The 25,225-nt window shown below is 36.8% G+C and overlaps 1 protein-coding gene and 1 long non-coding RNA gene across 5 annotated transcripts in view; both read left to right on the top strand.

Annotated features, from left to right (window-relative positions):
• LOC111268255 (uncharacterized) overlaps window positions 1–4,089 on the top strand; it is a 6,878-nt gene extending 2,789 nt beyond the window's left edge. Inside the window, exon 2 of the long non-coding RNA XR_002685086.2 lies at window positions 1,725–4,089. This is a non-coding gene — a long non-coding RNA (uncharacterized LOC111268255). The remainder of the gene's footprint in view (window positions 1–1,724) is intronic.
• The window catches only part of bark (C-type lectin domain-containing protein bark beetle), a 76,186-nt gene that overhangs the window by 32,245 nt on the left and 18,716 nt on the right, over window positions 1–25,225 (top strand). For all 4 annotated transcript variants that reach the window (XM_022847120.2, XM_022847122.2, XM_022847119.2 and 1 more), the window contains 4 exons: window positions 23,052–23,230; window positions 23,799–23,989; window positions 24,221–24,366; window positions 24,598–24,793. In XM_022847120.2, the coding sequence (XP_022702855.1) occupies window positions 23,052–23,230; window positions 23,799–23,989; window positions 24,221–24,366; window positions 24,598–24,793 (712 nt within the window). The remainder of the gene's footprint in view (window positions 1–23,051; window positions 23,231–23,798; window positions 23,990–24,220; window positions 24,367–24,597; window positions 24,794–25,225) is intronic.

The raw sequence follows: 25,225 nt of genomic DNA, 5'->3' as shown, positions 1-25,225 counted from the left end.
AATGATGCTGACGGCTGATACCTCATCATCTTTTCAAGTACTGGAACCCGAAATAGAACAGATACAGAAACAACGTCGTGGTTGAAAGTCAATGACAGCGTTAGTAAAATTTGTGAAGCACAACAGATAGCTGCTGACGCAGAGTGAGGCAGAGATGCCCGTGGTTAGCTTGACAATGCTTCTTCTCGTTCAACTTGTTGCTAACGTTTGCACAAATGTAACTGGTTCGAAGCTCAAAGCCATATTCAAACACGTGTTGTCCTTTCTACAATGACTGTTTCTACTCAAGAAGTTAAACCCGTAAAAATGCGTCAGGATTATTTGGGGGTCGTTCATAGTTCACATTAACAATATGGGAACACTGACTAGTTTGTGGGCCTGCGCGTTGCTTCTGGAATATTCATTTAGGTAGCGAACAAGTTTCTTAGAATATAGATAATTTGATAAATGATTAATGATGTATTACAACAACTATTGCTGGAAAGCTATACGCAAGCCATAACTAGCAGCTTGAAACTTTAGTACGTTATTGGAAAAAGCACATCAGATGACTAACCACAACCATGAGATAGAAGGAAGAAAGCATACAGAACACTGCTTTCTAGCACCGTTTCATATCGTTCAATAACTCTGTGAATAGTGGAGTACGCTTTAACAAGTATGTAGCTGCAATAATAACTGAATAAGTTAATAAAAACTGAACACTTTTCGACAAAAGGATCATTGAATCGTGCATATTACAATATTGATAAAATAATATTGATTCCATGTTTGTGGTATCTAAAATACATTTTAAATGTATTTTAGCTCGTAGCACACCCGTAAGAAAACGTTATCCGTGAAATCCTTTTCCTGTATGCCTTCTTCGAACACCAAACTATTTAACTGGTGCATACATACACACAGATAAACCCGGAAAAAAACTATAATGCGAGCAATCTGTGTTAGCCTTTCCATATAATAGAAGATAGCCAGTGCGCAAACAGACATAAGCAGAATGAACTAGAAAAAAGAAACAAGCAGAATTCTCTGCAAGTCCACCGGGTATGTTCTGTTGATGTGATGTTAGATGTAACCTTGAAAAGAGCCGTTGGTCTTTGCTGGTTGGGCTTTAGCTGTGGTTTTTGCCGTTTAGAGGCGACCACAATGTAGCCGTTGAAAGAAGGGCACTAGGTGTTATTATTATACTTTCAGTAACCGAGATATGTTTTCGCAGCACAACCTCATGACTTCAGGCTGGAATTCACGAGTAAATAGGAAGGATGTTGGTGCATGGTAGTAACAATTCTATTTATTGAAACCGTGTCAGGTGTTGTCTGATTCTATTGCAACTTTAGACCCGATGTTGTACTTTGTATAAGAACATTATTGTAACAGTGTACATTTCTAGCGACGTGCGGCATACGGAGCATACGCATATTCTTTTTGATAAGTTCCAAGGAATTAGAAAGCAATGTGCTCTTAATTTTGCTAAATATTAATAGCATTTCGTTTTGACGACACATAAATCAATTACAAAAAATAATAATAAATACAGAAATAGAAGGGAGATGCATGAATAACGAACATTTTTCTTGTGATTGTTTGTGATTTAAAAAAAAAATGTTTCGTATTTGAATTTCTATTTCACTCTTTTTCTGTGTATTGTGTTGTGTTGGTCACTTGGGTAAGTCGAATCGACCTGTCCCGTTGCGTTGTCGTAACGGTCTTTTGTTCCACAACAGGTGACGTTTGTTGTTGCCCATGGCTACTACTGCAAATCGGCCACCGGACAAACACGAAGACGCAAAAGTTAGCTGAATGAGCAGAAGAACTCGAAAGAGAAAGAGACGCAAACGAATGCTTCACCTATTTTAGCTGATCCGAGTGACCGCATTGCGATTCTCAGAATTTCTTTATAGTGAAGGTAGCTGCATCGAGTGACTAGCAAGCACCGCAGCTTAGTCGACTGACGTGTTTACTTGCGATGGACGAAGCGCTGATGCGCTAGAGTTGTGTTGTTTAAGCCGAGCTGTCACCTAGTGGATTTTTACCGCGCTAGTGAAGCTGGAGCAATGGAACCCAGTTATAGTAACGGGGAACCGGCCATTTATTCTAAACATCTTAGTCAGGTGACATCTTAGATGTTGATATGCATTCACCAAGAGCAACAGGAGAAAAGTGGTTAGGTAACTGAGGAAGCTTAGAGTACTAAATGATATACGTAGCGGTAATTCGGTAGCGCAAAACGTGAACCTGAAGGTAACTCGAATCTATAAATCCTGAAGATCAAGTAAGGAAATGAAGCAAATTTACATAACTTAATATTGTTGACTAATCTTGGAGGTCAGAAACCCGGCAGAGCAACGTTAACAAGGTGTGATATTCTATGAAGGCTGTCGTGGGCCGAAGAATGAATTCAAACATTGATTTGACATGACGAAACAAGAATTCTAATTGGTTTTAGCATATGGGTTGAAACTCACCATATACCATGCTGTGTGCAAATTGGATAAAAACAGCATTACTAAAGTCAGACGCAATGTGCTGTTCTTTTGTCTCGCACATTCGAACAAGGACTAGAAATTGAGTTGCCGTTCTTGTTATGTTTATAACAAAATTTTCAAGTTTTTACATTTCTTTCATCACTTTGCATCTTGAGTGCTTATCTATGGTTAGAGTAATTATTGTGCACTGGCTGTCGACCCTCTATAGCTGCCATAAATCGAGGTAGAGTTCTTGTTAAAAGTACTCAGTGTAACGCAGAGGTCCATGCGCATGTTTCAGCCTAATGCCCTACTAGTGTTTGATTTAGCTTTTGCACCAAAGAAGTCTGGCTGTTCTAAAAAAATAATTTAATAAACCACCCTTTGACGCTGTTTTTCAACGATCGCGATGAGTTCGTTTCTACTAAATACCATCATGCTGATATTAATAGTAACCTATATACTAACTGCTCATGAAAAGCGAAGATACTCGTTTCATCAATAGGAATGTTATTATTAGTATTACATTTAAGGATTGCACTGTAGTATAGCAGAGACATTCAGAAAATATACCCTGGATAATAACGCCCAGTTATCAGAAGAGCTCTTTTTATATTCGATCAATTCCTCTTTCGATCGAAAGGTAAAAAGAATTGGCTTTTCCGATGATCTAGTTCACCAGCGAGTTATCGAACCGGTGCTTACAATGACCAAATGCCTGGGTTGACTATAGGGGCTAACAGTGGAGAAGTGCGATGGAAATGCTGAGAACACTGGTCTTAAGAACGTCTCTTATCAGGCGAGAACAAAGAAAAATGCAAATATGTTCTTTTAGGTGAAGGACCTTCAACTGTCTTTTTTACTGTTGAGTGTCGGATGTATATTATCTCCTGTTTTTTGTCACCTCGATGTTAGCCGCCATCTAAATTGACACTATATGAGAGTCTGTAGTGCTTACCTATTTTAAAAAACATGCTAAATAGATGGTAATTTTTGCAACAACCAGGTGTGTTCAATTTCTCGTGTTAATCATATTTATTTGTTTGAGTAAGTAATAAAATAATGTAAAAACGTTGCCTTGGCGATTTAGCTTTACTCGGATACTACTGAATTTTAGACAAACACATTTTGTTGACGTTTCTGATAGTTGAGGAAACCAGCGCCCCAGATGAGTATTATTAATTAACACACACCTATATAGCGTAGCAAGTACATTATCGACTATAACAGAAGTGGATAATATAGATGTCATTCAACAGAACTACAAAAGCGTCCATAAATAAAAAGGAACGGACATTACAAAATTGTTAATCCTTATCGTTCTCTGCTACAATGATTCCTACAATGATTATATGATTGCCTAATAATTTGTTTGGTCCAGGTAATTTTTGGCCAACATAATAATAACTGTAATGTATAATTTGTTGAAACCTGGTACAAAACGGCTGGCCTGTCTCGAGAACTGCAAAAATCTGCAGGAGAAGATCTGTAAATCTGACATCTGTTGGGACCCATCATGTCTACATGAGGTTATCGTATTATAGACAATACATAATAATACCAATGTAATATTCGGCATAAGCATAAATGAGCTCTAATAAATAATGTACATACCGTAAATCAATTTTATGCTGTTATTTCAATATCATAATCCATTCCGTTAATACCTTCAACCAGATATTATATTATTCATATGAGAGTCCAAGCATACGATGGGTCATGTTTTCATCATAGAACTATATGTGAAGCTAGAAGTAAACATTATTATGTATTGAGGAGTAGAAAACGGAAAATCTATGCATGAATCTCTATGCTAATAGGGACTTGTTATACGGGAGTTTTTTAGCAGCAACCATCAACCTCGGAACATGCAACAGCTGCCTGTGTTCTGCTATATTATTACAACTATGTAATATTTCATTGAATCGCTGTCATCGATTACAATACACAACGACACAACGGACGTGAAAGCTAAAGCATGAATGAGTCTGAGTTCTGTTTGTGCCAGCTGTAACTGTACAATCAAAACGCTGCCGACGGTTTCTGAAGTGAAGCTATTACCTATGTAAAAGAAACATAATAGATCCTATCCAAGGGGTGAGCGGATCATCTGGCAGCATCCACTACACAGCACAGCTAAATAAATCGGCTGCTTGTGCTGATGGACCCAACAAGCGCAACAATCGGTAGAATGGAAACGGGCGTTGTCGCAGTCGGTGATCTTGACTAGTAACTCCTCTTTTGTTATTCTTATTCCTATTGTTGTATCTTTTTGGGTGGATTTCCTCTGTAAATCTTTAAGGCCCTACAAAGCAGAGGTTTGGCTTAAAGAGCTACGGAAACAACCAGTTCGAACGAAAACCCTACTATAAAAATATGGTGTCCTAAAGCTAGGTGAAGAGGCAAAAGGCGATGAGGATCAACGGTGAAAGTGGGACGCTACTCGTTTCTCTATTCGTATTTTTTCTTTTTCCGTTTGAAAACACTTCCCTTTGTCTAGGATCGTGCGTCGGTGATTCTTCATATTGTTGGCTATAAATGTTTGATGGCGGGTTCAGTTGTTTGAATAGCGATCTTATATCAGAAACCTGATTGTTGTATTATCTTTATCGCATTTTCCTGGTGGTTTACTCAGGTACTGGAGGACGCTGACGTTTTGTCTGGGCGCTATAGCCTAATAATTCACTAATCGAATGTAATGAGTGTGATTAATAATATCGACGCGCAGATACACTTTGTCTAATGCTGTACACGAACTATGAACTCAAACGAATGAAATATGAATGGCGAAATGTCAAAAGGGGATCAAAATATGTGAACAATTAGCGTCGTATTTTTGTTAGCTGTCACTTGTATTTGTATCTCCTATTTCAATTTTATATACTCTAAAATGCGTCCAGGACATGAACCTCTCTTCGCCAAGCGTCCTTTATATAGATATATCTTAATAGTATAATAAATGTTAATACAAAAATTAGGATAAATCATTTAAGCGAGTAATTGGGCAGTATATGTTGTTTTCTGAACTAGGAAAACAATTCCTGGATACGAGCAGTCGCGTAGTGACGTGGAACATCTATGTGATATGGTGTTAGAAGTCATACTGTCGTTAGCTTATCACAATTATGATTAGCTATTCAGAGCAGTCCAGCATTTTATACGACGCTCAGTGAATTTTTGCCCCTTTGATAGTAAATCATTTGACCCAATTAAACATCTACACCACCATTTGAACACATTAATAAAGTATTACTATAATCTTCTATTTCGCCTGTTCAAGCATCTGTCGAATAGATGATGATGATCGAATAATTTAAAAGGCGCATTGGGGGATCGCTTGATTCGACCACAAATTCGATTTCATCTTTTCCTAGGAATGGCATGAGGTATTAGAATTCCCATTTCAATTAAACAAGAGGTAATCTTTTTCTCTAATCGAAGGCGGCAAAAGTTCATCTTTCAAGTTCAACAGTGTTGCACTGTATATAATAGTTGTTTAATGGTTTTGTAAGTAAAACAAGCATGGTAGCAGGTTGCTTAACCTAACCTTACCACAGGCGAGTGAGGTGTGTTGTCGACGAAAAAATATCAATGCAAAAAATAGTGTGGGGAGTTCCTTTGTAACATCAATTTCTTTTTTTCCTTAATAATTAAAATATAGATAATTTATTCTATAAAGGAAATAAACTATGAATTTAATTTGATTCTCTAGCACTCTAGAGGACCTACCTTATCCTAAATGAAAAGTCAAACTGGCAATGATCTCGTAATATTAATCGGTTCTCAAAAATACCACGAATCGTAATTCAGTTTTTTTTAACTTATACCACTATGCTATTGTAACCAAAATTAACATCAATAATATGCAGCTGTTTCACGATGTAAAAGTTTCGAAACGTCCATGTGCACCTGCAGCAGAGATGCGATAAACAGGTAACTTCAATGAGCATCATCAACCGTAGGATTCTGCAAGTGTCGAACGAGGTTGCAATAAAAAAATGCTCTAATTTCGTATAAGATAAAGGTATCGTTTTTGAAAACTAATTGGTGTCACATTATTATCGCAATAGACGAATATTTCCTAGCATGTTTCGACTTCCATCCCATCCATTGTGCTATCACACTCAACACACATGGTAGATCGTTGTCAAAATTTTTCTTTTCGTTAACAATTTTTCACGTTTTTTCTGTGCCAAAAAAACTTCTGTTTTTCTTAGACATCTACAAATCAGGCAGTATCGCGTTATTTTCGGTGTATACACCTATATTTTTATTCGACAGTATATCGCACGATGAAAATCATTCATTATTATTTTTCTCTTTTATCTTTACCCTTTGACTCCTGTTCGGTAACTGTCAAATTCTGATAATTAATGAGATCGCGGATGGCAGCTAAGGGAGCCCTGAATTAAGCTAATTTAGTTTCAAATGTAGCTTATCTCATGACTTAATATAACTGAGATCAGGAGGAAATTAAAAATGAATTTGACACATTAATCGTTTTCATCTTCAATTGCATAAAGAATGACCGTTGGTCTTACCGACGTGTATGAAATCATCATGAAGGACATATCCATGACTTTAAACATCCTACTCACAACACGTTGATGCCTTTTTTTTTTATTTTTAGAAGCCAACAACTTACAAATATTCGAGATTTATATGGTCTGTTAGCATTTGTCCAACAATAACAGTTATCCTTTTATTCCTAAGCTGTTGTTTGTTGCTTTGTTCCCTGTACCATTTAGAGGCTCGTAGATATCATTTTGGATTAGCTGCTTTACCGACTGGGAGCGCTGACCCGTAAATGTTGCATCGCTGTCGTTGACTTTGTCCCTCTTGCATCATCTTTTTTTTTTATTGTTACTGCTATTGTTTAGTTTTCTGCTGTTGGACAGAATCTGGTCTGTGGCCATAAAAAGTACCCTGGTTTTATTAGCGTTCATTGTCCTGCTTGTGAATCCAGTAAACGTTCACAAGACGTTTTGGCCACCTCTGAACCAGCAAAATTTCGGACACGATGTAAAGTGATATCTTAAAATAGCCTCATAATCGTTGATATAATATCAAAAAGAATCCAATAAGACAAATTGGCCCAGAAATTGCTTGAGTGATATGGGTTAATGTTCATTATTAAGCCAAGGACGTGGCGGTTGGATGGAGCTTTCGAATAAAGGTTAACATATAGCTTTGCCAGTGTTTCCAAATTACTTTCCACAGAAATACGTTAACATGTGGTGGTCATGGGCACTTGTAGATCTTTCGCGAATTGACTGTTTCATAAAACATATAATGCCTAACTATTACGTTTATCATTCCTACCACATGGCTAAACACATTTCCTACAAGTGCCTTCTATCTTCAAAGGTTCCTATAGATATTGAACAGCTTTTAGAGGCATTTAAGGAATCCCGCGCAAAGATTCTGCATATTCTGGATAGTTCCATCTTTATCGAAATAGTTATTATCAAAATAGTTGAGTTTTTGTTAGTCGAGCCGGAAACAAATAGATTATCTGTATAAGTGATAGTTTTAGTTTAGCTTTCCTTATGCAATTACTCTAAAGATAAATATTTTACTATAGATTACCTTTTCAGGTAAGTTTTTATATGTCTATAACTTTCGATAAAATCAAAGCAAAAATAAAAGCCATTTATTTATTGAATTTGTGCGAAATCTGGAGAATTCTGCAGTTGTGCCTACGGCATCGAAAAACTTCTGTTGTGTATACATTCACTGGAGTATGCATCAACAACGTTTGCAAACCGGGGAAATTTTATAGCAGGTTGACAACAGTAGGATTAGCAATAAGTATGTTATTATTACTAGTCAAGCGAAAGCTATTCTTTAACAATCGGCATGTTCTATTACCTAATGGGTGTCTTATATATATGGGGTAATCCTTAATTGGTTATAGATATCAACGACTCGATCTGTCGGTCCAGCGTCCGATACAGGATGTTCCAAATGACGACGAACTAAAACAGCTGTTTTAGTACGGCCTCGTTTGGAAGGTCTGAAACAGCTGTTCTACTAATTTATATTAAATGACAAAATTATACGATAATTTTGCGAATGTCCGTGACTATTGTCGAATGATTGAAATAATGAATGTCCTTTCGTCTTCCTGTTTTTTAATTACCTACTTCGCCTCCTGGTTTGTTTACTAGAGGATTATGTTCGTTTACTTATTTTCGTCGTAAGTTAGATTACCAGAAATAACTTTTGATGCAACCGTTATTCAGGATCTTTCAAATATTTTGGATGGTGTAACTGTGTTCAGTTTTGTGTGCATCGGTGGGTCTCTAGTTATTAAGATACAAAACAAAGAAAACAGTTAAATAGGATGTGACACCAATTCATTAAGCGGAGACAAATCCTACCCATGGCAGCAAGCATGGCAAAGCTACCCTTGGCAATTCGAATAGTATTTTAAATCACGAAGCAAGCCTACTCGTCCCGTGCCATTCTAGAATACCGATGTGATCACGGCTGTCACCTTCCGCAATCTTTTCACAATAGCCAGTAGTTCACGCAAACCTTATCCACTTATCGCCTGCAATTGGCACAAAGAACAAAATTCAAAAAGGTTTATATAAAGTCGATTCACCATTGCACCCATCGAAAGCGGGCAGCAAAGAGGCCTCATCTAGTCACAGGAAATACGAATCTGGCCTTTTTTGAACATTTTTTGAAAACGAACCTAACGTCTTACTAGCTTATATCACAAAACTTACTGTTAGATCATAATAATCATGATTCGAACGAAGTAACCCTACCTAAATAAGCACCATCGTACTAATCCAGTAAGTAAATTAAATGACATTCAGGAAAAAATAGTTTCTTGTTCTTGAGTTAATTTGTGCCTGCAGAGTGGCTCATCCAGATGTTAATAGCTCAGGCGACGAATTACTTTCAGTAAGACCTACTACTTGATTTATCTTTCGCTCTATCTACAATCGCTAATGTGAAGGCGCTTTGCGTGTCTGCCGATGCTTGGATGTATGTTCTTCTATTACGTTCGCGATTACGCTTGTGGTAGTGTTGACGTTAATGCTGCTTGTAATGCTGGTGCCTTCAGCGCCGCTGCTGTAAGAAAGTGGCTGAACGTGAAAAGAAGTGCCGAAAACAACTTTAAAATGAGAAGGAGGAATGTCGGAAGGCGAAATGATGTCGTCGTCACACCATCACGATTCTCCAACTGTAAAATATCAGAAACCCCCTAAAGTATCAGTGTCTTTGCACTAGATGAAATCGTAGTGTGCCTAATGTTGGCTTCTGGTCGTTCCATATAGGAACAGGAGAAAGAGAAGGATAACAAAGGCACAAAGAAGCAGAAGCGCAAGGACCCATTATTTGTTACACAATTATTTGGAATCATTTTTGTGGCTTTACTCCATTGGCCCAGTTGGACGTTAAGTTAAAACGGAAATTTTCGAAATTTGCAAGCTATAGCCTTACTTAATTGAGCCGCGCCAAACGGTTATTGCCGTAGGTTACCCTGTATTGGGCAATATCGATGAATTTTTCCTTCTATTCACCCACATTACGTACTGAAACATATGAAAGATCTGGCTTAGAAATGGACTGATGAGAACATGTCATGTTATACGATAGCCATCTTTCCTCAAACGGAACTATACCTTTTAAGTAAATTCTATTTCTTCAGGAAGATTTTGCTTAGGGTAGTTGCTTATGCAAGATATAGATATTCTACGAGCTGTTAATGCCAACTTTTACTCTATTAACTAATACCCGGGTCGCCCTTTCACTTTGTTCGGCTAAACTAATATAAAGGAAAAATAGTACTATTAATTTGCCTATGCCCAAGACACTACATACACCAACACAACTTGTTCCGGTCTAAAGAATAAGATCAGCAGTGCTAATTTTAGGATTGATTTCTTCGCGGTGAGCGATGCATGGAGCCACCATAACTCAAGACGATTCAATACGCAGCAGTAAGTAGAACTGAAAACTAAGAGCTCGAAGCTGTCTGATTGCCGTTGCTTATACTGTCGACATACTTTTTCGCCATTATACTACACACTACAGCTCTGATTATTTATCAAAACGGTATCCCATTTATAAATGAATCTAGTCCTGTTCAGTGTCTTCGAATAAGCAGACACTAAACCTTGTCAGAACGACGAAAACAATATCTATGATGTTTGATTATAACAATCCTTCTTCTGATAAGTAAAAGCTAAATTTGTCGATGTATAACAACGCGATCCCAAATACTATACACCGTTTTCCCGATTAGTCCCTGGAGCGAAATCAATATCACCACATTGGGGGTTCTTGATTATTATAATTTTATTTTACTTTTGATCTTTTGTGAGTTTCGGTGTTGCCTAAAACAACAAACCGATCCACAAGAACACAAAAAATATTATTGTATGTAAATTACTGAAAAGTGAAGAGGCGCTTTTGCATCTAATTGCTATATAACTTTTTATCTACAATCGGAAAGTTGTTCACGGCAAGATTATTCAAAGTGGTTACTCTGTGATAAGGTATAAATTGCAGATGTATCGGACGTTTTTACTCTCTTTTCCCGTGATTTAGCGGCTCAGCTACGAAATCATTGTATTCCCTGTGTAAGTAGCTACAGTAAAACATATAAGCACGTTAGTCGCGAGCGGATCGCAGAATAGCTGTGTTGTAATCTATGATAGAACCCACGAAACTAGTCTCAGGCAAATAAAAAAAATATCCTGAGAGTGTCGAGAGAGCAATTGAAGAAAAAGAATTAAACATGCTCATTGCTTTACATGGAAGACTTAGCTGTTTTTCTAAAATTCTGTTTGCCACTTTTTGCTGCTACTTCAATCATGCTCACGCAAATAATGTTTGACCGTACTTTTTGTTCGTATTTGATAATATCTATATTCTCTTCATTTTTGGGAAACCCACTTTCATTTCATCAGTGGTATTAAATAGGAACATAGATAAGGAGGGCTTGAGACTTTGAACGGGCTTGTGGCCGATTTTTTTTGCACTAAAAGCGTTGATAATCGGATGACGCCTTCTAAGCCCATAAATATAAACCACGCATGTACGTATGCACCTGCTGTGTACAAATTACGTGAATTCTCTAATAAATGCAGATCAGTATTTTTAACTGGTATCCAGAAGTCTTTTAAATCTAAGGTGTAGCAACCTGTAAATAATATATTTTTTTGTGAAATTAATGTGAAACGAAACGACAATATTTAGAGAGGGGCTTTAGATGTACATATAGATTTACGATGCTGCGTAGCTTTTCTTTAGATTAGATACAAACGTATATATGAGCTGCACATGTGATTAGAGATGGAAGCTTCTGTTCAGTTTTTCACTGAAGGCGTTGGATGCGCAGTTATATCGATATATCATATGAAGACATGAGCGGTCGTTGCGTCGTCTGACTTTCAACAGCGCCAATAACAGTTTTTCTCTCGTTACCTTTTTGCTTTAAAAATACGTGGTAAGGAACATGTTTGGTAACTTCTTTTTTTGATACTTTCAATTCACTTTATGCCTTCTGCAATAGATCTATAATGACCTAAGCGCAGGGAAATGACGGATACGCTCCACACAGTTCCACGCTATTAGAGAAATGGGTAACGAGAAATATCTACAGCAACTACTCACCTCGCTGGGAAGTCAGAGTCAAGCTTTAACGAGCGCACTGATTGCGGTGACACTTCCAGGAGTGTCACTGTTATTTGTCCAATGTTGCAGATATACGGGAATGAGGTAAAAAATACGATTTCAAGTTTTACAGACGCTCCGTGGACGATAACAGTATTAATGGAACGACACACTAGATGCAAAGTACTAGTCTCCGTAACGGTGTTCCTGTGATATGCACCCGACGTAATCTAAGATAAAAATGCCGATAGTGTGTGCGGCCTCAATCCAAAAATCTGTTTATGATCGTTCTCGACGAAGTATTTAATATTGGGGTGAATTCGACTGTGAATCTACACTGGAGGGACTCAGAACAGGTTTCACTGAAATATCGTTGGCTTAGAAGTTTATTCTAGTTTACGGTTAAACTTTTAAAGTGTTTGTCCTTTAAAGGGTTTTTGAGTGTACTGATAATATGAACCGACGACTCTTAAACTGTTTGCTAAGATTGAGCCTAAACCAATTAGGGTATTGTTTTAGGTGAGTCCTTAAATAAAATGTTTGTATCCCACAAGTAAAAAATTTTGCGCAGTTTACGCACCCTATAAGCACATATGTTGCTGACAATAGCATACGCCATGTGTCCAGATGCTTTTCTTGAAAGACTATTGGCAATTCTTATTTAAATTTAAATACATTTGTTCTGCTTGCTGCATCTTTCCTTTATCTGACTCTAGTTCCACCGGCTTTGGAATATTTATTACTTGCCACAGTAGGCTAGACAACCTCTGGAACTTCCTTCAACGGAACCGTGAAATCTCTGAAGGTTATGCGAATGCCAATCAAACCGCGATTCAAGGAGGTATAATCGTGCGTTACGTGTTGGGTAATCTTATTCCAATCGAAACACATATACATTTAGAAAGTACTTGTGTGGTACCTTGGGCTGGAGCTTTTCAATACAATAGGTGGTGGAACGGCTGCTTCGAAAAGTAGATCTCGTTGGAATACGGTGTAAAACTATTCGTTATTTACACCCAGATTTTACAGTTTTGAGTTTGATTAGGTTTATCGTAAGACAATATTAAAAAGCAATAGAGTACCAACTTGAAAAGTTCAAATAAAAAGAAAGGGTCATGATGTTGCACCGTACAGCTTTTTCTCAGCGCCCTTCTTCAGCTTCTTCCGAATTTAGACCTCAGGTCCACTAACAAGTTCACGTATGGGTGTGATTCAGAAAACATCGTTTAAGAAAGCAATTCGTTTTCTAGATAGCCTTCTTGCCTATAAAGAAAAATTGACAATATTTATGAAGAAATATATAATAATACACAAATTGAATTCAGCCTTGTGAGTTACTTTCACTTTGATCGCTACGCACGGTATGTATGACTAGACCTCATTACCAGATCTGGGAAATGACACTTGCGTTACTACAACATATGCAATGCATATACGGTAAAATTATAGGCTTCAAGCTGTAACCCGGCTCACAGTTGCAACCAAAAACTCCTCTTAGTAAATATAAAACATGCTTTTTATAGCAGTATTGCTTTTATGCCTTTCGTCTCAAGACTTTTGTGAAAATTTTGTCTTGTACATATCACCGTAGCAAACCAACACAATGTGTTGGTTTGCTACGGTGATCGTCTGTCCAATTAATAGTGTTGTTTTGCGCTACTTATCATTGCCTTAAAAAAGTGGCCATAGCTATCACCTAATAGTGCCAGCTTATGAAAAGGCTACAGCAACGGCAACAGTAGTAACGGTGCCCCATCCAAACGACTAATAACTTTCTTGATAAAACTTCACCTCTACGCATCTTTTTTTTTTTGTTAAAGCGAACTGAAGAAGTGAAGTAAACGTTCATGACTAGCAACAGCAAGATAATCCATTCTATTGGAATTGCTGCATAAGTATAAAAGTGATTATTTTAATCCTTAGTGTCACCATATGTATTCGTATAAGTAATTGAATTTTAATGGTTGATATCGTTGCTACACTTCATCATGAAACGATTATGCTCAATCTTGGGTTATCATGGCTTAAAATCATTCATCAATCAATGGCTGCTGCTATTATATAGCACATGCTAGGCACTGATGAACGTAAAGCATTATTGTCCTTGTTGAGATACGAAGGACAAAATTAATTCTACGGTATTGCTAATTTTGTGCCGGTAGAACGGAGGGAGCAGCTGCAAAAGTTAAACAAAAAATCATTGGTTGATTTTTACTCGTCAAACGAAAATAACTAGAACCGTGGAAAGCGATGTTGAGCTGTTATGTGGGAACGTCAACTTTGGTTTCTTCGCTGATATTAGTTGGAAGGACATTAGCTGATTTAGCGAAAATCTAATAGGACCTCTAAAATCTACGATAAGGTGAATTATGCACGGACGGACTTTTTCGATGAAATTTTTTTGCCTTACCCGCCAAGTATTGTACTGAACCTTTATTCTATTATTTTACATGCATCCAAAGGAAGCTCCTATCATTATTGTTCAAAGTCAGTCGGTGGGGCAGATATTGGCTAATGTGAGCAAGCGTTAAAACAGCCTCCTTTTAATGGCTGGTAATTGATACGGATTAAGGATAGTGGATTTATATGTAGGGTGGTTATGTCCTTTAAAAAAGCCTAGAACTAGCCTATTTATGGAAATATCATTACGACTACAAGATCTATTTGCCAATGTATTTCTTGCACACAATTCTTCAGCAGACACTCGCTAACAGCGGTGATAAGATGACTGCTTTAGAATGATATTTGGATGTTACAAAACATACATGACTGTTATGACGTAGTGATTATTTGAATACACGTTACTCGTATTTAAATGGAATACCTTATCCGACAATTTTTTATTTATATTAATTATTTATTTTAATATACCGATTCTATGATGTTAAGCTATTGGTGTATATAAACAGCTTTTGGGCAATATGTTTACCAAGTTTGGTAATCAGGTGACTTCACTCTTTATCTTGTTGCAACTTATCGCTTCAGCGTATCAGAAGACATCACTTTCGCGCTTTCATATCTTAAAACGACTGGCAATATTAATACTTCGATCCGTAATTCTTAGTAGAAATCCTATATGGTATTATAGACGCGATCATTCAGCCAAATATACCAGTATGCGTTAGTTGCCCCAATGCATTGCAAACAACTCTTTTTCCATAGTCAATACAACGGGATATGCCATATCTACTTCCTTGTTTAAGGGTATTCTACGTCCCTAGCAGAGATTTACCGGATGGGCATTATGGAAATAATTTATGAAATTACTATGACTAGTTGACAGTTAGATAGCTAGCGTCGAGCATGAATATTTTCAGGATGTCCTTCTTTGGCCTTTAGTACAATTGATCAGATCACTGTTAGGTGACGACAGTAACCAGGGCGCTCACGAATGATTTTAATGTGGTGCCACAATTATGCTAGTGATAAGATTTAGATTAAAAATAAGGCCCCATAATACAAGTCGTGGTAAGCTAATGGTTCTAACTAGTTAGGTTGCGTGAAATCGTAAGTAGTTTGACACACAAAGATATTTATGTATATACATAGATAGGCAAAAGAAATGTTATAGGATGATCAAGGTGGGGTTAAGCTCACAGAATTAGCGCAGTGGGAGGGCTATTGGTGTACATAAGACTGAATAGGAGAATATTTTAGAAAATATCTGTTAGCACAAGAAGACGATTCCGTCACCGTAGCTGATATATACGCGTAGCACTTTGCGATATCGTATAGTGTCTGAAGGAGGTTAGCTGTTGAATGAATAGTTCATGTATAAGATAAAACCGATATTATTAGTAAATACCGCAACAGCGGTTATACAAATAAAATCTTTGCTTTTATTTACAGAAACTGTTTCATACATCGTAGTAGATCTATATTCGAATAAGGAACAACATAGGAACAGGCCTTTCAATCGATTGCTAATCTATGACTTACGATAGGCGGCGATATATTCTGGAGGGCACAAATTATACGTAATAGCAGCCATTTTAGCCGTTTATTAGATTGCGGTTGCTTTAAGTTTCCACTCCTTTTAATGCATTAACAGCCTTGGCGTATGTATATATAATTTATACTCGTATAGGTAAAATACTCCGGAAAAACGCATGCTAAACTTGTATTCTTGTTAGGGCATTTTTTACGGGCAATTTTTACGACAGATTCATTGGCTTAACGATAAACAGTAAAGTAATTCCGTTTGCGTTTGTGAGTTAACGTATTGTAGCTTACGGCCCTGATTGACGAATGTATCCTGAAGGCTGATCCAACCGTTGAGCCTTAGGTGGTAGTCAAAGATAAAAACGACACGGACCGATCTAGTCAACTAAGCTAGCTACGTACTGGTGAGAAAAATTAAGTAGACATCTATTTGCGCAAAGAGCAGCAAGCTAAGACTAAACGGAAATTGTCTATGAGACAAAAATATCATTCCCCAGTAGTCGATCTAACAAAATATAGCCTACAATGTAATGATATTTTAAAATGTTTCAAAAGTAGAATGCAAATTTTTTAGTTAGGTTATCAACATTTTATCGATGAATTAAATATAATGTCTTTTTGACGCTAGGAGCAGATATTTTAATGCAAATTTTCATATTTTTTTTTATCGCCGCCTCAAAAAACACTGGCTTCCATCATGCCTGAGTTATACATCCTGCGTGTCAAGCCGATAATCTCATTAAGCGCTCTTGCCAGTTGATACTAGAGTGCTACCTGCAGGCGTCACTCTTACGCCTGTTTTTTACTGTAAAACAAATTCTATTTTATCTATGTAAAGTTAAAAAGGTTAATTATATCTGTATTAAAGGTTACGCCAAATAGCGATCACCTAATTGCTATTGCTATGACACAATAACTCTTTTCACAACATAGTTAAATGATAGTTTTCCATGGAACGCATGTTGAGTACACTTATTCACGCAACAAAAGTACATATTTGTACATTTGATAATAAAGACGATATTGTTCGGTGTTTGTTAATAGCGATTTCAAACAGGAAATGAAAAAGGAATTGCTGACGTTAATGCGCGGCCAGGCAAATTAACACACTCAATAAAAAAGAACAAAGTTTGTTCTCTAAAAACAGAAGTGTTTATTCAATTGGCTTCATCTTCTATACAGCTCTTCCTAAAATCCTTCCTCTGGCTATCCACAAAAAAACGCGAGTCGTTTCGAGTCAAATAAGCACGCGGACTTGACTTTCGGTAGTATAGATAAAGAGATAGCAGTACACAGATAGATAGTACACTGACAACCCTTCACCGATTGTATTTTGTACTCATTTCTCGTTCAGTACATGGTGCACATAACTATGCTAACTAGGAAGTCGTACGACCGCGTTCTGGCAGGTTGTAATGAAACCTACCCTGTAGATAGACGAATATCTACTTTTTACAAAACCTGAAATCAATTTCCTACGGAGCAGCACTGACTTAATGGTTAAAGACAGAACAATGATATACTTTTATCAAAATTTTAAAGCTAGGGTAGTTTAACACACATAAATGTAGACTGGTAGATTTTATCTATTCGGGGAGAAAAACACTCACGACAGCTAAACTGGCTGACCCGAAAAAAATCGCAAATTCCAGTGCATTATATACTTGTGTCCATCATAGTTTTTTTTTTTTTAATGGGATATAGATATAATGCGGAATTGATTTCCTTGAATTACTTAAAACATAAGCAGTCAGAACCGTATGGGTATTCGCTCTAAACAATTAGTGTAAGTGAATGCTATTTTTTCTAAATCAAATATGTAGAATCGATTGGTGCGTAACAAATTTTGCTATAACTAAAGGAAGCATGTGATAAATCTCAGCTTTAAGAAGATTTTATAAAAGTATGCACTATTTCCTTAAACTTCTCAATCTCATCCGTAAAATATGTTAGGCCTTCCTAAGATGAGAAACTGCTTTATCCAACAAAGTAAGTCCCATCAAAATTTGTCGGAAGATAGTCGTACAGGTTCCTAGCGACTTTGGGTTACTAACACTATATCTTCGTTTTGACTACAAACATGACCAGTATTCTCAAATAACATAACATGCTTAGGTCGGTGAATATTAAGCTATGTAAAACATATCGGTGCTAAATATATTACTCTCAATTATCTGACAGATTCAAGTGAGAATTCGTCTTGTGCCACTATTGCTTCTTCTAAGCAACTTACGTTCCGTGTTATGAGTAGTAAGCGCTGAAGGAGGTACTTCGGACACTGCACTCAGGATGAAATGCCCGTTTCTTGATGAACTTCATACAGTCACGAAATGGGCACTTTACCGAATGGCGCAAAAGTGGTGATATTTTTTTCTACTTTAAACGCGAAACGATCATGGTGTCTTCCTATTTGTCGGCAAGAAGACAGTCAGGAAAAGGTGGTACTTGACAAGATTCAAATTAAGCGTCACCATTATGAAGCTGAGGTCGTTTTTAGTGCAGACGTTACAACTTAGAAATCTAGTTCATTTCTTTCGGAAGACCGTTAAGAACTAAAGTGATGATTTCCTACCAATTTTTGTGTGCGTAAAGAGGTCAGGGGTTGTCTTCAAATTGTATTCATTGAATAACAGAGATTTTAAAGTAAGAAGAAATAACAAAAAGACAAAGTCGAACTAAATGATTGACAAAAAAAAATAATACACAAATATTCAGGACTGGGAAATAGATACTCTAATAAAATTCCGATTCTAAAATTTGAAACAATAAATGCAATAATGTGTGCGTTTTATGAAATATAACGATAACTTTTTTTATTTTCTTGGGTTTACTATTTCAAAAATACTGAAACTAAATGCTGACCTACGCCTTATCCCGAAAAAAAGCTTTTCGATAATATCTACGCTAATAAAGCTAAAAACGAGTTGGTCCATATATTTGCAGCTTACATATGTAATAAATGAGAAGGCAACAAGATGCTATTATATCACTATGCTTTCTCCTAAACTATTTTCCCACTATGTAATAAAATATCGATTCTAAAACTGATTGTAGAACAAGTGAATCAAGTATGTAGTATTTCTATCTATATTTATTCTTAGCCGTCCTTCAGCTAGACGATGAATACGAGAATGTGCGTCAACAACATTTATACATAGATATAAATTAGCTGCAACCAAGCGAGATTACGCTTTAGCAGTCACGTTCTGCTCTCACATGTCATTCTTGCAGTTTAGTGATTCAGCCTGAAAAAATGAAATGTGTTCATTGTCAAAGCCCAGAGCCATGTTACTATTCACCAGAGTGGCTTCGATTGTCACCGAGAGATTAACAAAGTTACGGAATAGGACTGATTATGAATGTGCTATATGTACCGGTAGTAGTAAACATAATCTGTAAGAACTCCCAGAGTTGGCGCTAGTAGAAGCTGGAACAGGTTTCTATTTCCATCATCGGTACCAGCCATTTGGAGGCGCTCGAAATGACTCACGTATTTCCTCAATTTGCAGTGCTTTCTTTTGTGCTGCAAATATGAAGCGCGTTGATAAAGTTCACACCAAAGTAATACGTTTGCAGCCAATCATTGAAACGCTATAACTAGAATAACTTAACGAAGTCGACTCTATGTCGGCTATAGTGTAAACTTCTTTTTACTCTTCTTACCGCTGCTTGCCCTTAACCTTAATTTATCAATTTATTAATCAACTAAACTCTGTTCATATCTTGGCTAAGAACATATGACATAATACAATAATATCTAATCACAGAATATTGTGAATTATTATATAATAATAAGTACTCGGCAAGACTCTGTTTGACATTTATCTTGTTATACTGGCTGTGAAGAATTTTCATTCAAGGAATAGCCAATCTTGAGAAACGGATTGTGGAAACTGAGAAACAAATTACGTAGATACAGATGCATTGCGGTGTCCTTCACACATTATATGACTTTTTTTTCTATTTAAAGTGAAGTCATATCGAAAATATGTGTCATCTACCCACAATGCCTTTATTGATACCTAGCTTAATATAGAAGTAAAAGAAAAGCAAACATTCTCTGTAATGATTCTTACCCGGAATAGCAATAGCATATTAACGAGTAAGTGTCACACTTTTGGGTAAACGCAAAGCTAATTAATCAACATACTATGTTGAGGGAAAAATCCCGTATGAAATTTGTTGTGCCTGAAGCCCAACGTGCCTGAAGAATAACTGCTCATAAGAAAGCTATAAGAACACCAACTGTTTTTTTTTTTTCGACTTATTACCAGCAAGATAATTTCGTAAAAATTACATATAAAAATATATATACCATTTGCCACTTTTCCTACTATGATGGCAGTATATTGCCTGGCTTCCATTTAAGTCATCATAATGAAATTATTTGAATAAACATGACTACAAATGTTATTGCTGTGATATCCCCTCACACCTACCCTATTCAGATACACTGGCTTGCGTTGAAATAACCAAAAGCCTGCTTCATATGAGGAGGATACAATCGTTGCTTGAATTGAAACAGGTCATTAAAGATGAGTGTCGTTATGAAGACAGCGCATGTTCAGTGGTAATATTTGTTTACACTGTAGCTAATCATGTACCAAACAAAAAACGACAGCTAATTACTTGATTAGTCGCATGAGGAATATAGTAATCAGTACAAAAAAAAAGTGTATTGACTTAGTAACTTGACAAAATAATCAAGGTGAACACGTGGAGAAACATCGTAAGCCCAGGTTCAGATCGTGCTAAGCCACCTCAACCATTGCCTATACGAGTGTAAACTGCCGCAAAATAAAACAGGCATTGAATTGCGTCACATTAGGAAAACGGTGTTAGATCATATTTACATATCGAAAAACTTGATGAAAGGGGATATTAACGAATCCTAATGATACGAGATAAAAATTCTCAATAGAATTCAGTAGATTCCTCTACGTTCCCCTCGTATACTTACAATTATATCATCATCGTAATTTTCTGTTTTAACGATTATGATATATATGACACTTTTTATATGGCAGTAGGGTCATTTTGGTCTGGACTCATGAAACGATTACGTCTGCTGCTACATGAAACTATATATATATATGATATGTTAAGGTACCCTGATCGTATTGACTTATGGTTTTTGTGCTTTTGCTTAACATTCAGTACTTGACAGCATCATAACAGTAACATGATTGTTTCTGAGAATTTGAGATGATAGAAAATAGTGCTGAATAGAGCGGTATAGTCTTCTAAGCGGTGGTGTTTCGTAGAAACAACTACATTTAACCGGTTCTGTGGCCGTGTGATATCTGATTGCTTTATTTCGTATAACTGTAGATGTAAGTAATAATGATAATACCATCTAAAACGAGAATCAACTTCATCGCTTAGGCATTTTTTAATTACAACTGGTGCATTTGTAGTGGAAGTGTAACTCCTGGCCTAACTAGGTATTGTATACGAGTTATTGGAAACTATAGTACAAGACTATGGAAATCATTTAATGCCACCGGTTTCTTAATTAACAGTATGTGATATGCTTTCCTCCTAAGCAATAAATCCAGTATAGTAGAACTCATCATATTGCCCAAGAAGTGACGATCGATTTGAACTACGCTTGAAATTGAACCATATTTACGTGTCTTGAATTGCAAAAAGAACCCGGCTTCAAGCCAAGGCCCTCTATACGTACGTATAAGATGAGTGCGCTGTCTGTTCACCTAAAAATCGTAAAAATAGGCAGAAATTCTATAAACTGACACGCAAGCGATCGATTTTCCATGGGAGAGTTTTTTCTTCTAGTGATTGAAAAGCTATTAATGTTATCCAAAGAAGATCAGCAGAATATCTTCGAGATCATAATTACATTTCAATAGATATACAATTAAATGGATATTCTTTTATGGAACTCCAAATGAAACCCAAAAAAACAGGTATATCCAAGAAGAACACCGATTTAATCAATTGTACTTTATTCTTTATACTTTTTGTAACGCGTTAGTGGTGCAGAGCAAGGTTACACAGACACAAAAGAAAAGCCCTTCTTTATCGATCTGAGGTTTGTTTTCTAAATGTCCAACCTCCTTTTATCTTTCATTTTTACTTGTTTTTTTGTTTCCTCCTTGACTCAGGCACTCCGTTCGTGCCTTCCATGTGCGTGTATCCGTGATCGTGCGAATGTAAACGTACATCTTATGTAAATGTGTCATATCGTTTTAATGTGTCAAATTGGAAACAAATGGTAGAGTGAACGGTTCAGCGGAAGAGTGGAAGGAAAATTGTAACGATCCTAAAAAGTGTTTGCCAATACCTTTTAATTGCTGATGACTGCTCTTTTGCTGATGATGGTTGAATGGGAAAGGCCAATAGCTGGCTTACAGCAAACGCATACTATCGCGTTGACGCCGAACAAAGAAACAAGCGAAGTAATAAACCGTTATTTGTCTGTGACTCATCTGATCGTTAAGATCAGGGAGTATTTCTTGGCGAAGCGGCGAGGACTTAGAGCGCCGCAACAAAGCACTGAACGAAATGCGAAAGTGATATCAAATATTACACCATACTAGCGTCTTAATTTCAGATAAGTGCAGGACAAATAATTGAATAACTATATCAAATACATCTAGCGACGCAATAGTTATCCTCTTTTTAAGGTCTCGCTGGGGTGAGTTTTGTTGAATTGATCTAGGATTTCTCTGACAGACCTATAAAACTGCATGGTAATCATTACTAACACTGAACTTTGATTCAGCAATAAATGCACGCTCATGGCAACTGTGACAATGCACTTGAAAAGTTGCGCATTAGCTACCCAGGCTACGCCGCCCCATATTTTATTCCCTGTTAGAACAATTGAAATGTCGTTGATATAGGTAATCAAACGCACACACACGGATATACGGTAGTCAGGTAGGTGGTTATGAAGCTACAATATATTTGTACAATGCCACATATATGCCAAGTGAAACATATGATAATACGGAGTTATTTGATATTTTACTATATTTTCAGGGCACCGTAGAAGATCCTATACTACTAACATCTCGAAACGACCCACTGTCTGCCTTTTCTCGGCTTGAAAATCGCGAATGGCCCGACGCTCGACTAGTGGATGGCGACGCACCCAACAAGGGGCGTTTACAGGTGCGCTACAAGTCACGGTGGATGTCCGTTTGCACCAACTCGAAAAAGTAAGTCTTTTCGTAATTTATTCTAAACTATATATCGAACACGATCATCTCTAAAGGAATTTATAACTAAACGTAATTTCTGATACTTATTATATGATAATCTCTAAAACATGGAGGACAATTAAAAACGAAAAAAGAACTTACATTGGAAATACTAAGCAAATACGTAATTAATAATTATTGCAGTTTAGCTCTTATGTAGTCCCGAAATCATCATATTATATTAGACAGTTTAGAAGCTCATTTTGTCTTTGCTAGACTTCTGCCTATTGTATTGAATCGCTTGCTCTGCATAAGCTGCTGCACCAAGGTCAATAGGTGTAATTTCACGGGTAACTAAGGGCAAAAAAGAGGTTATAAAACTCCTTTGGCTCATTCTTGATACTGACACCGCATAGAACTTATTTCCATCACTCTAACAATTGTATGTATATATTATAGTAGAACTAAATGTCTGATCTGCCAAGTAACTTGGTTAGCAACCTAAGTGCATGTGTATTTTTAATGATTAAACTTGAACGCTTGATTACTTGTAGGTAATAAATTAATATCGTTTCTCGACTTTCAGTTGGACATTAGATGACCTGTCGGTGGTCTGTCGTCACCTAGGATTTGGAGGTGGTGCTATTTATCGCTGGTTCGAAAAATACAATTATACGGAGCAGCTATCGCTTCAGAATCCCCGATGCACGGGTCAGGAACGCCGGTTAGAGGCCTGCGAAGGATGGGATTCTCGTCTTGTAGGAAGCGGAATCTGCGGTAAGTCTGTTCGTCTTAGTTCATGCTGGAATTTCGCATTCTACTCCATGATCGGAGAAAGCACAGTGATGCGACTTTGTGGAGTCTGCTATACTAATAATAACATACAACACAGACAAACGTCTTATCTGCTAATTACAGCTATAATCATTTATTCAAAACTAGAATTTCAAAGTTAGGGTGAATGAACAGCAAAACGTAGAAATGACTAAAGAGTATTTTGTGATACAGAATATCATCTGGACGTTGGCATACAATGTTCATTGAAACTTGGCCCAGACACTGCATCCCATTGGAAAGGATTAAACTTCGATCGGGCCCGAGCATCTCGGAGAAAGAGATACCAAAATCGAGTTGATAGGCTCATTTCTAAATCGGTGAGTTACTTTGTTCAATGTCCATAGACTTCTTGTGATCAGTCTACTAGAATTAATGAACGTAAATCATTTATATAGTTTCTAATCAAATTATCAATAAGGCATAGAACTATATTTTGAGCATTTGTTGCTCAACAAACTAATGTAGAATTTTTTTTCCTGAGTACTGTGATTTTTATCATTATTTTTCGGCAACGATTCTACACTTTCGTTTCCTTATGTCGCTTCCAGGTTTTGAGCAATGTCGTAATACGTCACGCTGGCCGCGATCGGTTCGGTCAGGCAGTACCAAGCCTACACGTTCAACGTGGCAGTCCACCTGTTATGTCAGGAGTCATTGTTGAGGGTTCGGCCTACACTGCTGTGAACATTTCCAACCCAGACGATTCCTTTATTATTCAGGATGCAAAGCTTTTAAACAACCGAGGTATTTATTATAAATAATTATACAACCTAGTAAATTATTTTGCTTGTTTAAAATTTATTAGGTAAACGAGGCAAATACGTTAGTCGATAAATAACAATTATACCTCTTGAAATATGATCACATAAAACCACTTTGTAAATAAATTTTTCACGTTGAATTGCTTAGTGAAATTCAGAGAAATATTTCCATTGCACAATGTTGCATTATGGCAATTTTCATGTTTGTAAATATCCGTTCATAATCCTCTGCAAACCAGATTACTGACAAAATAAGAAAATTTATTGAAATGTGCAGCAGGCTAACAAGATGTCTAAAGCCATGCTTAACAGCAGTACTGAATGCAAAGCTTTTAATTTGGCTTATAAGAAGGTCAAGTAAATTGATTTGATGGCATGAAGCCTCCTGTGAAAATGTGACTAGATTATAAAGTTA

The sequence above is a fragment of the Varroa jacobsoni genome, unplaced genomic scaffold (genome assembly GCF_002532875.2).
Source record: "Varroa jacobsoni isolate VJ856 unplaced genomic scaffold, vjacob_1.0 scaffold_1268, whole genome shotgun sequence".
NCBI lineage: Eukaryota > Metazoa > Arthropoda > Arachnida > Mesostigmata > Varroidae > Varroa > Varroa jacobsoni.
The sequence above is the reverse complement of the archived record's forward strand: the minus strand, read 5'-3'. Positions and strand labels throughout refer to the sequence as shown.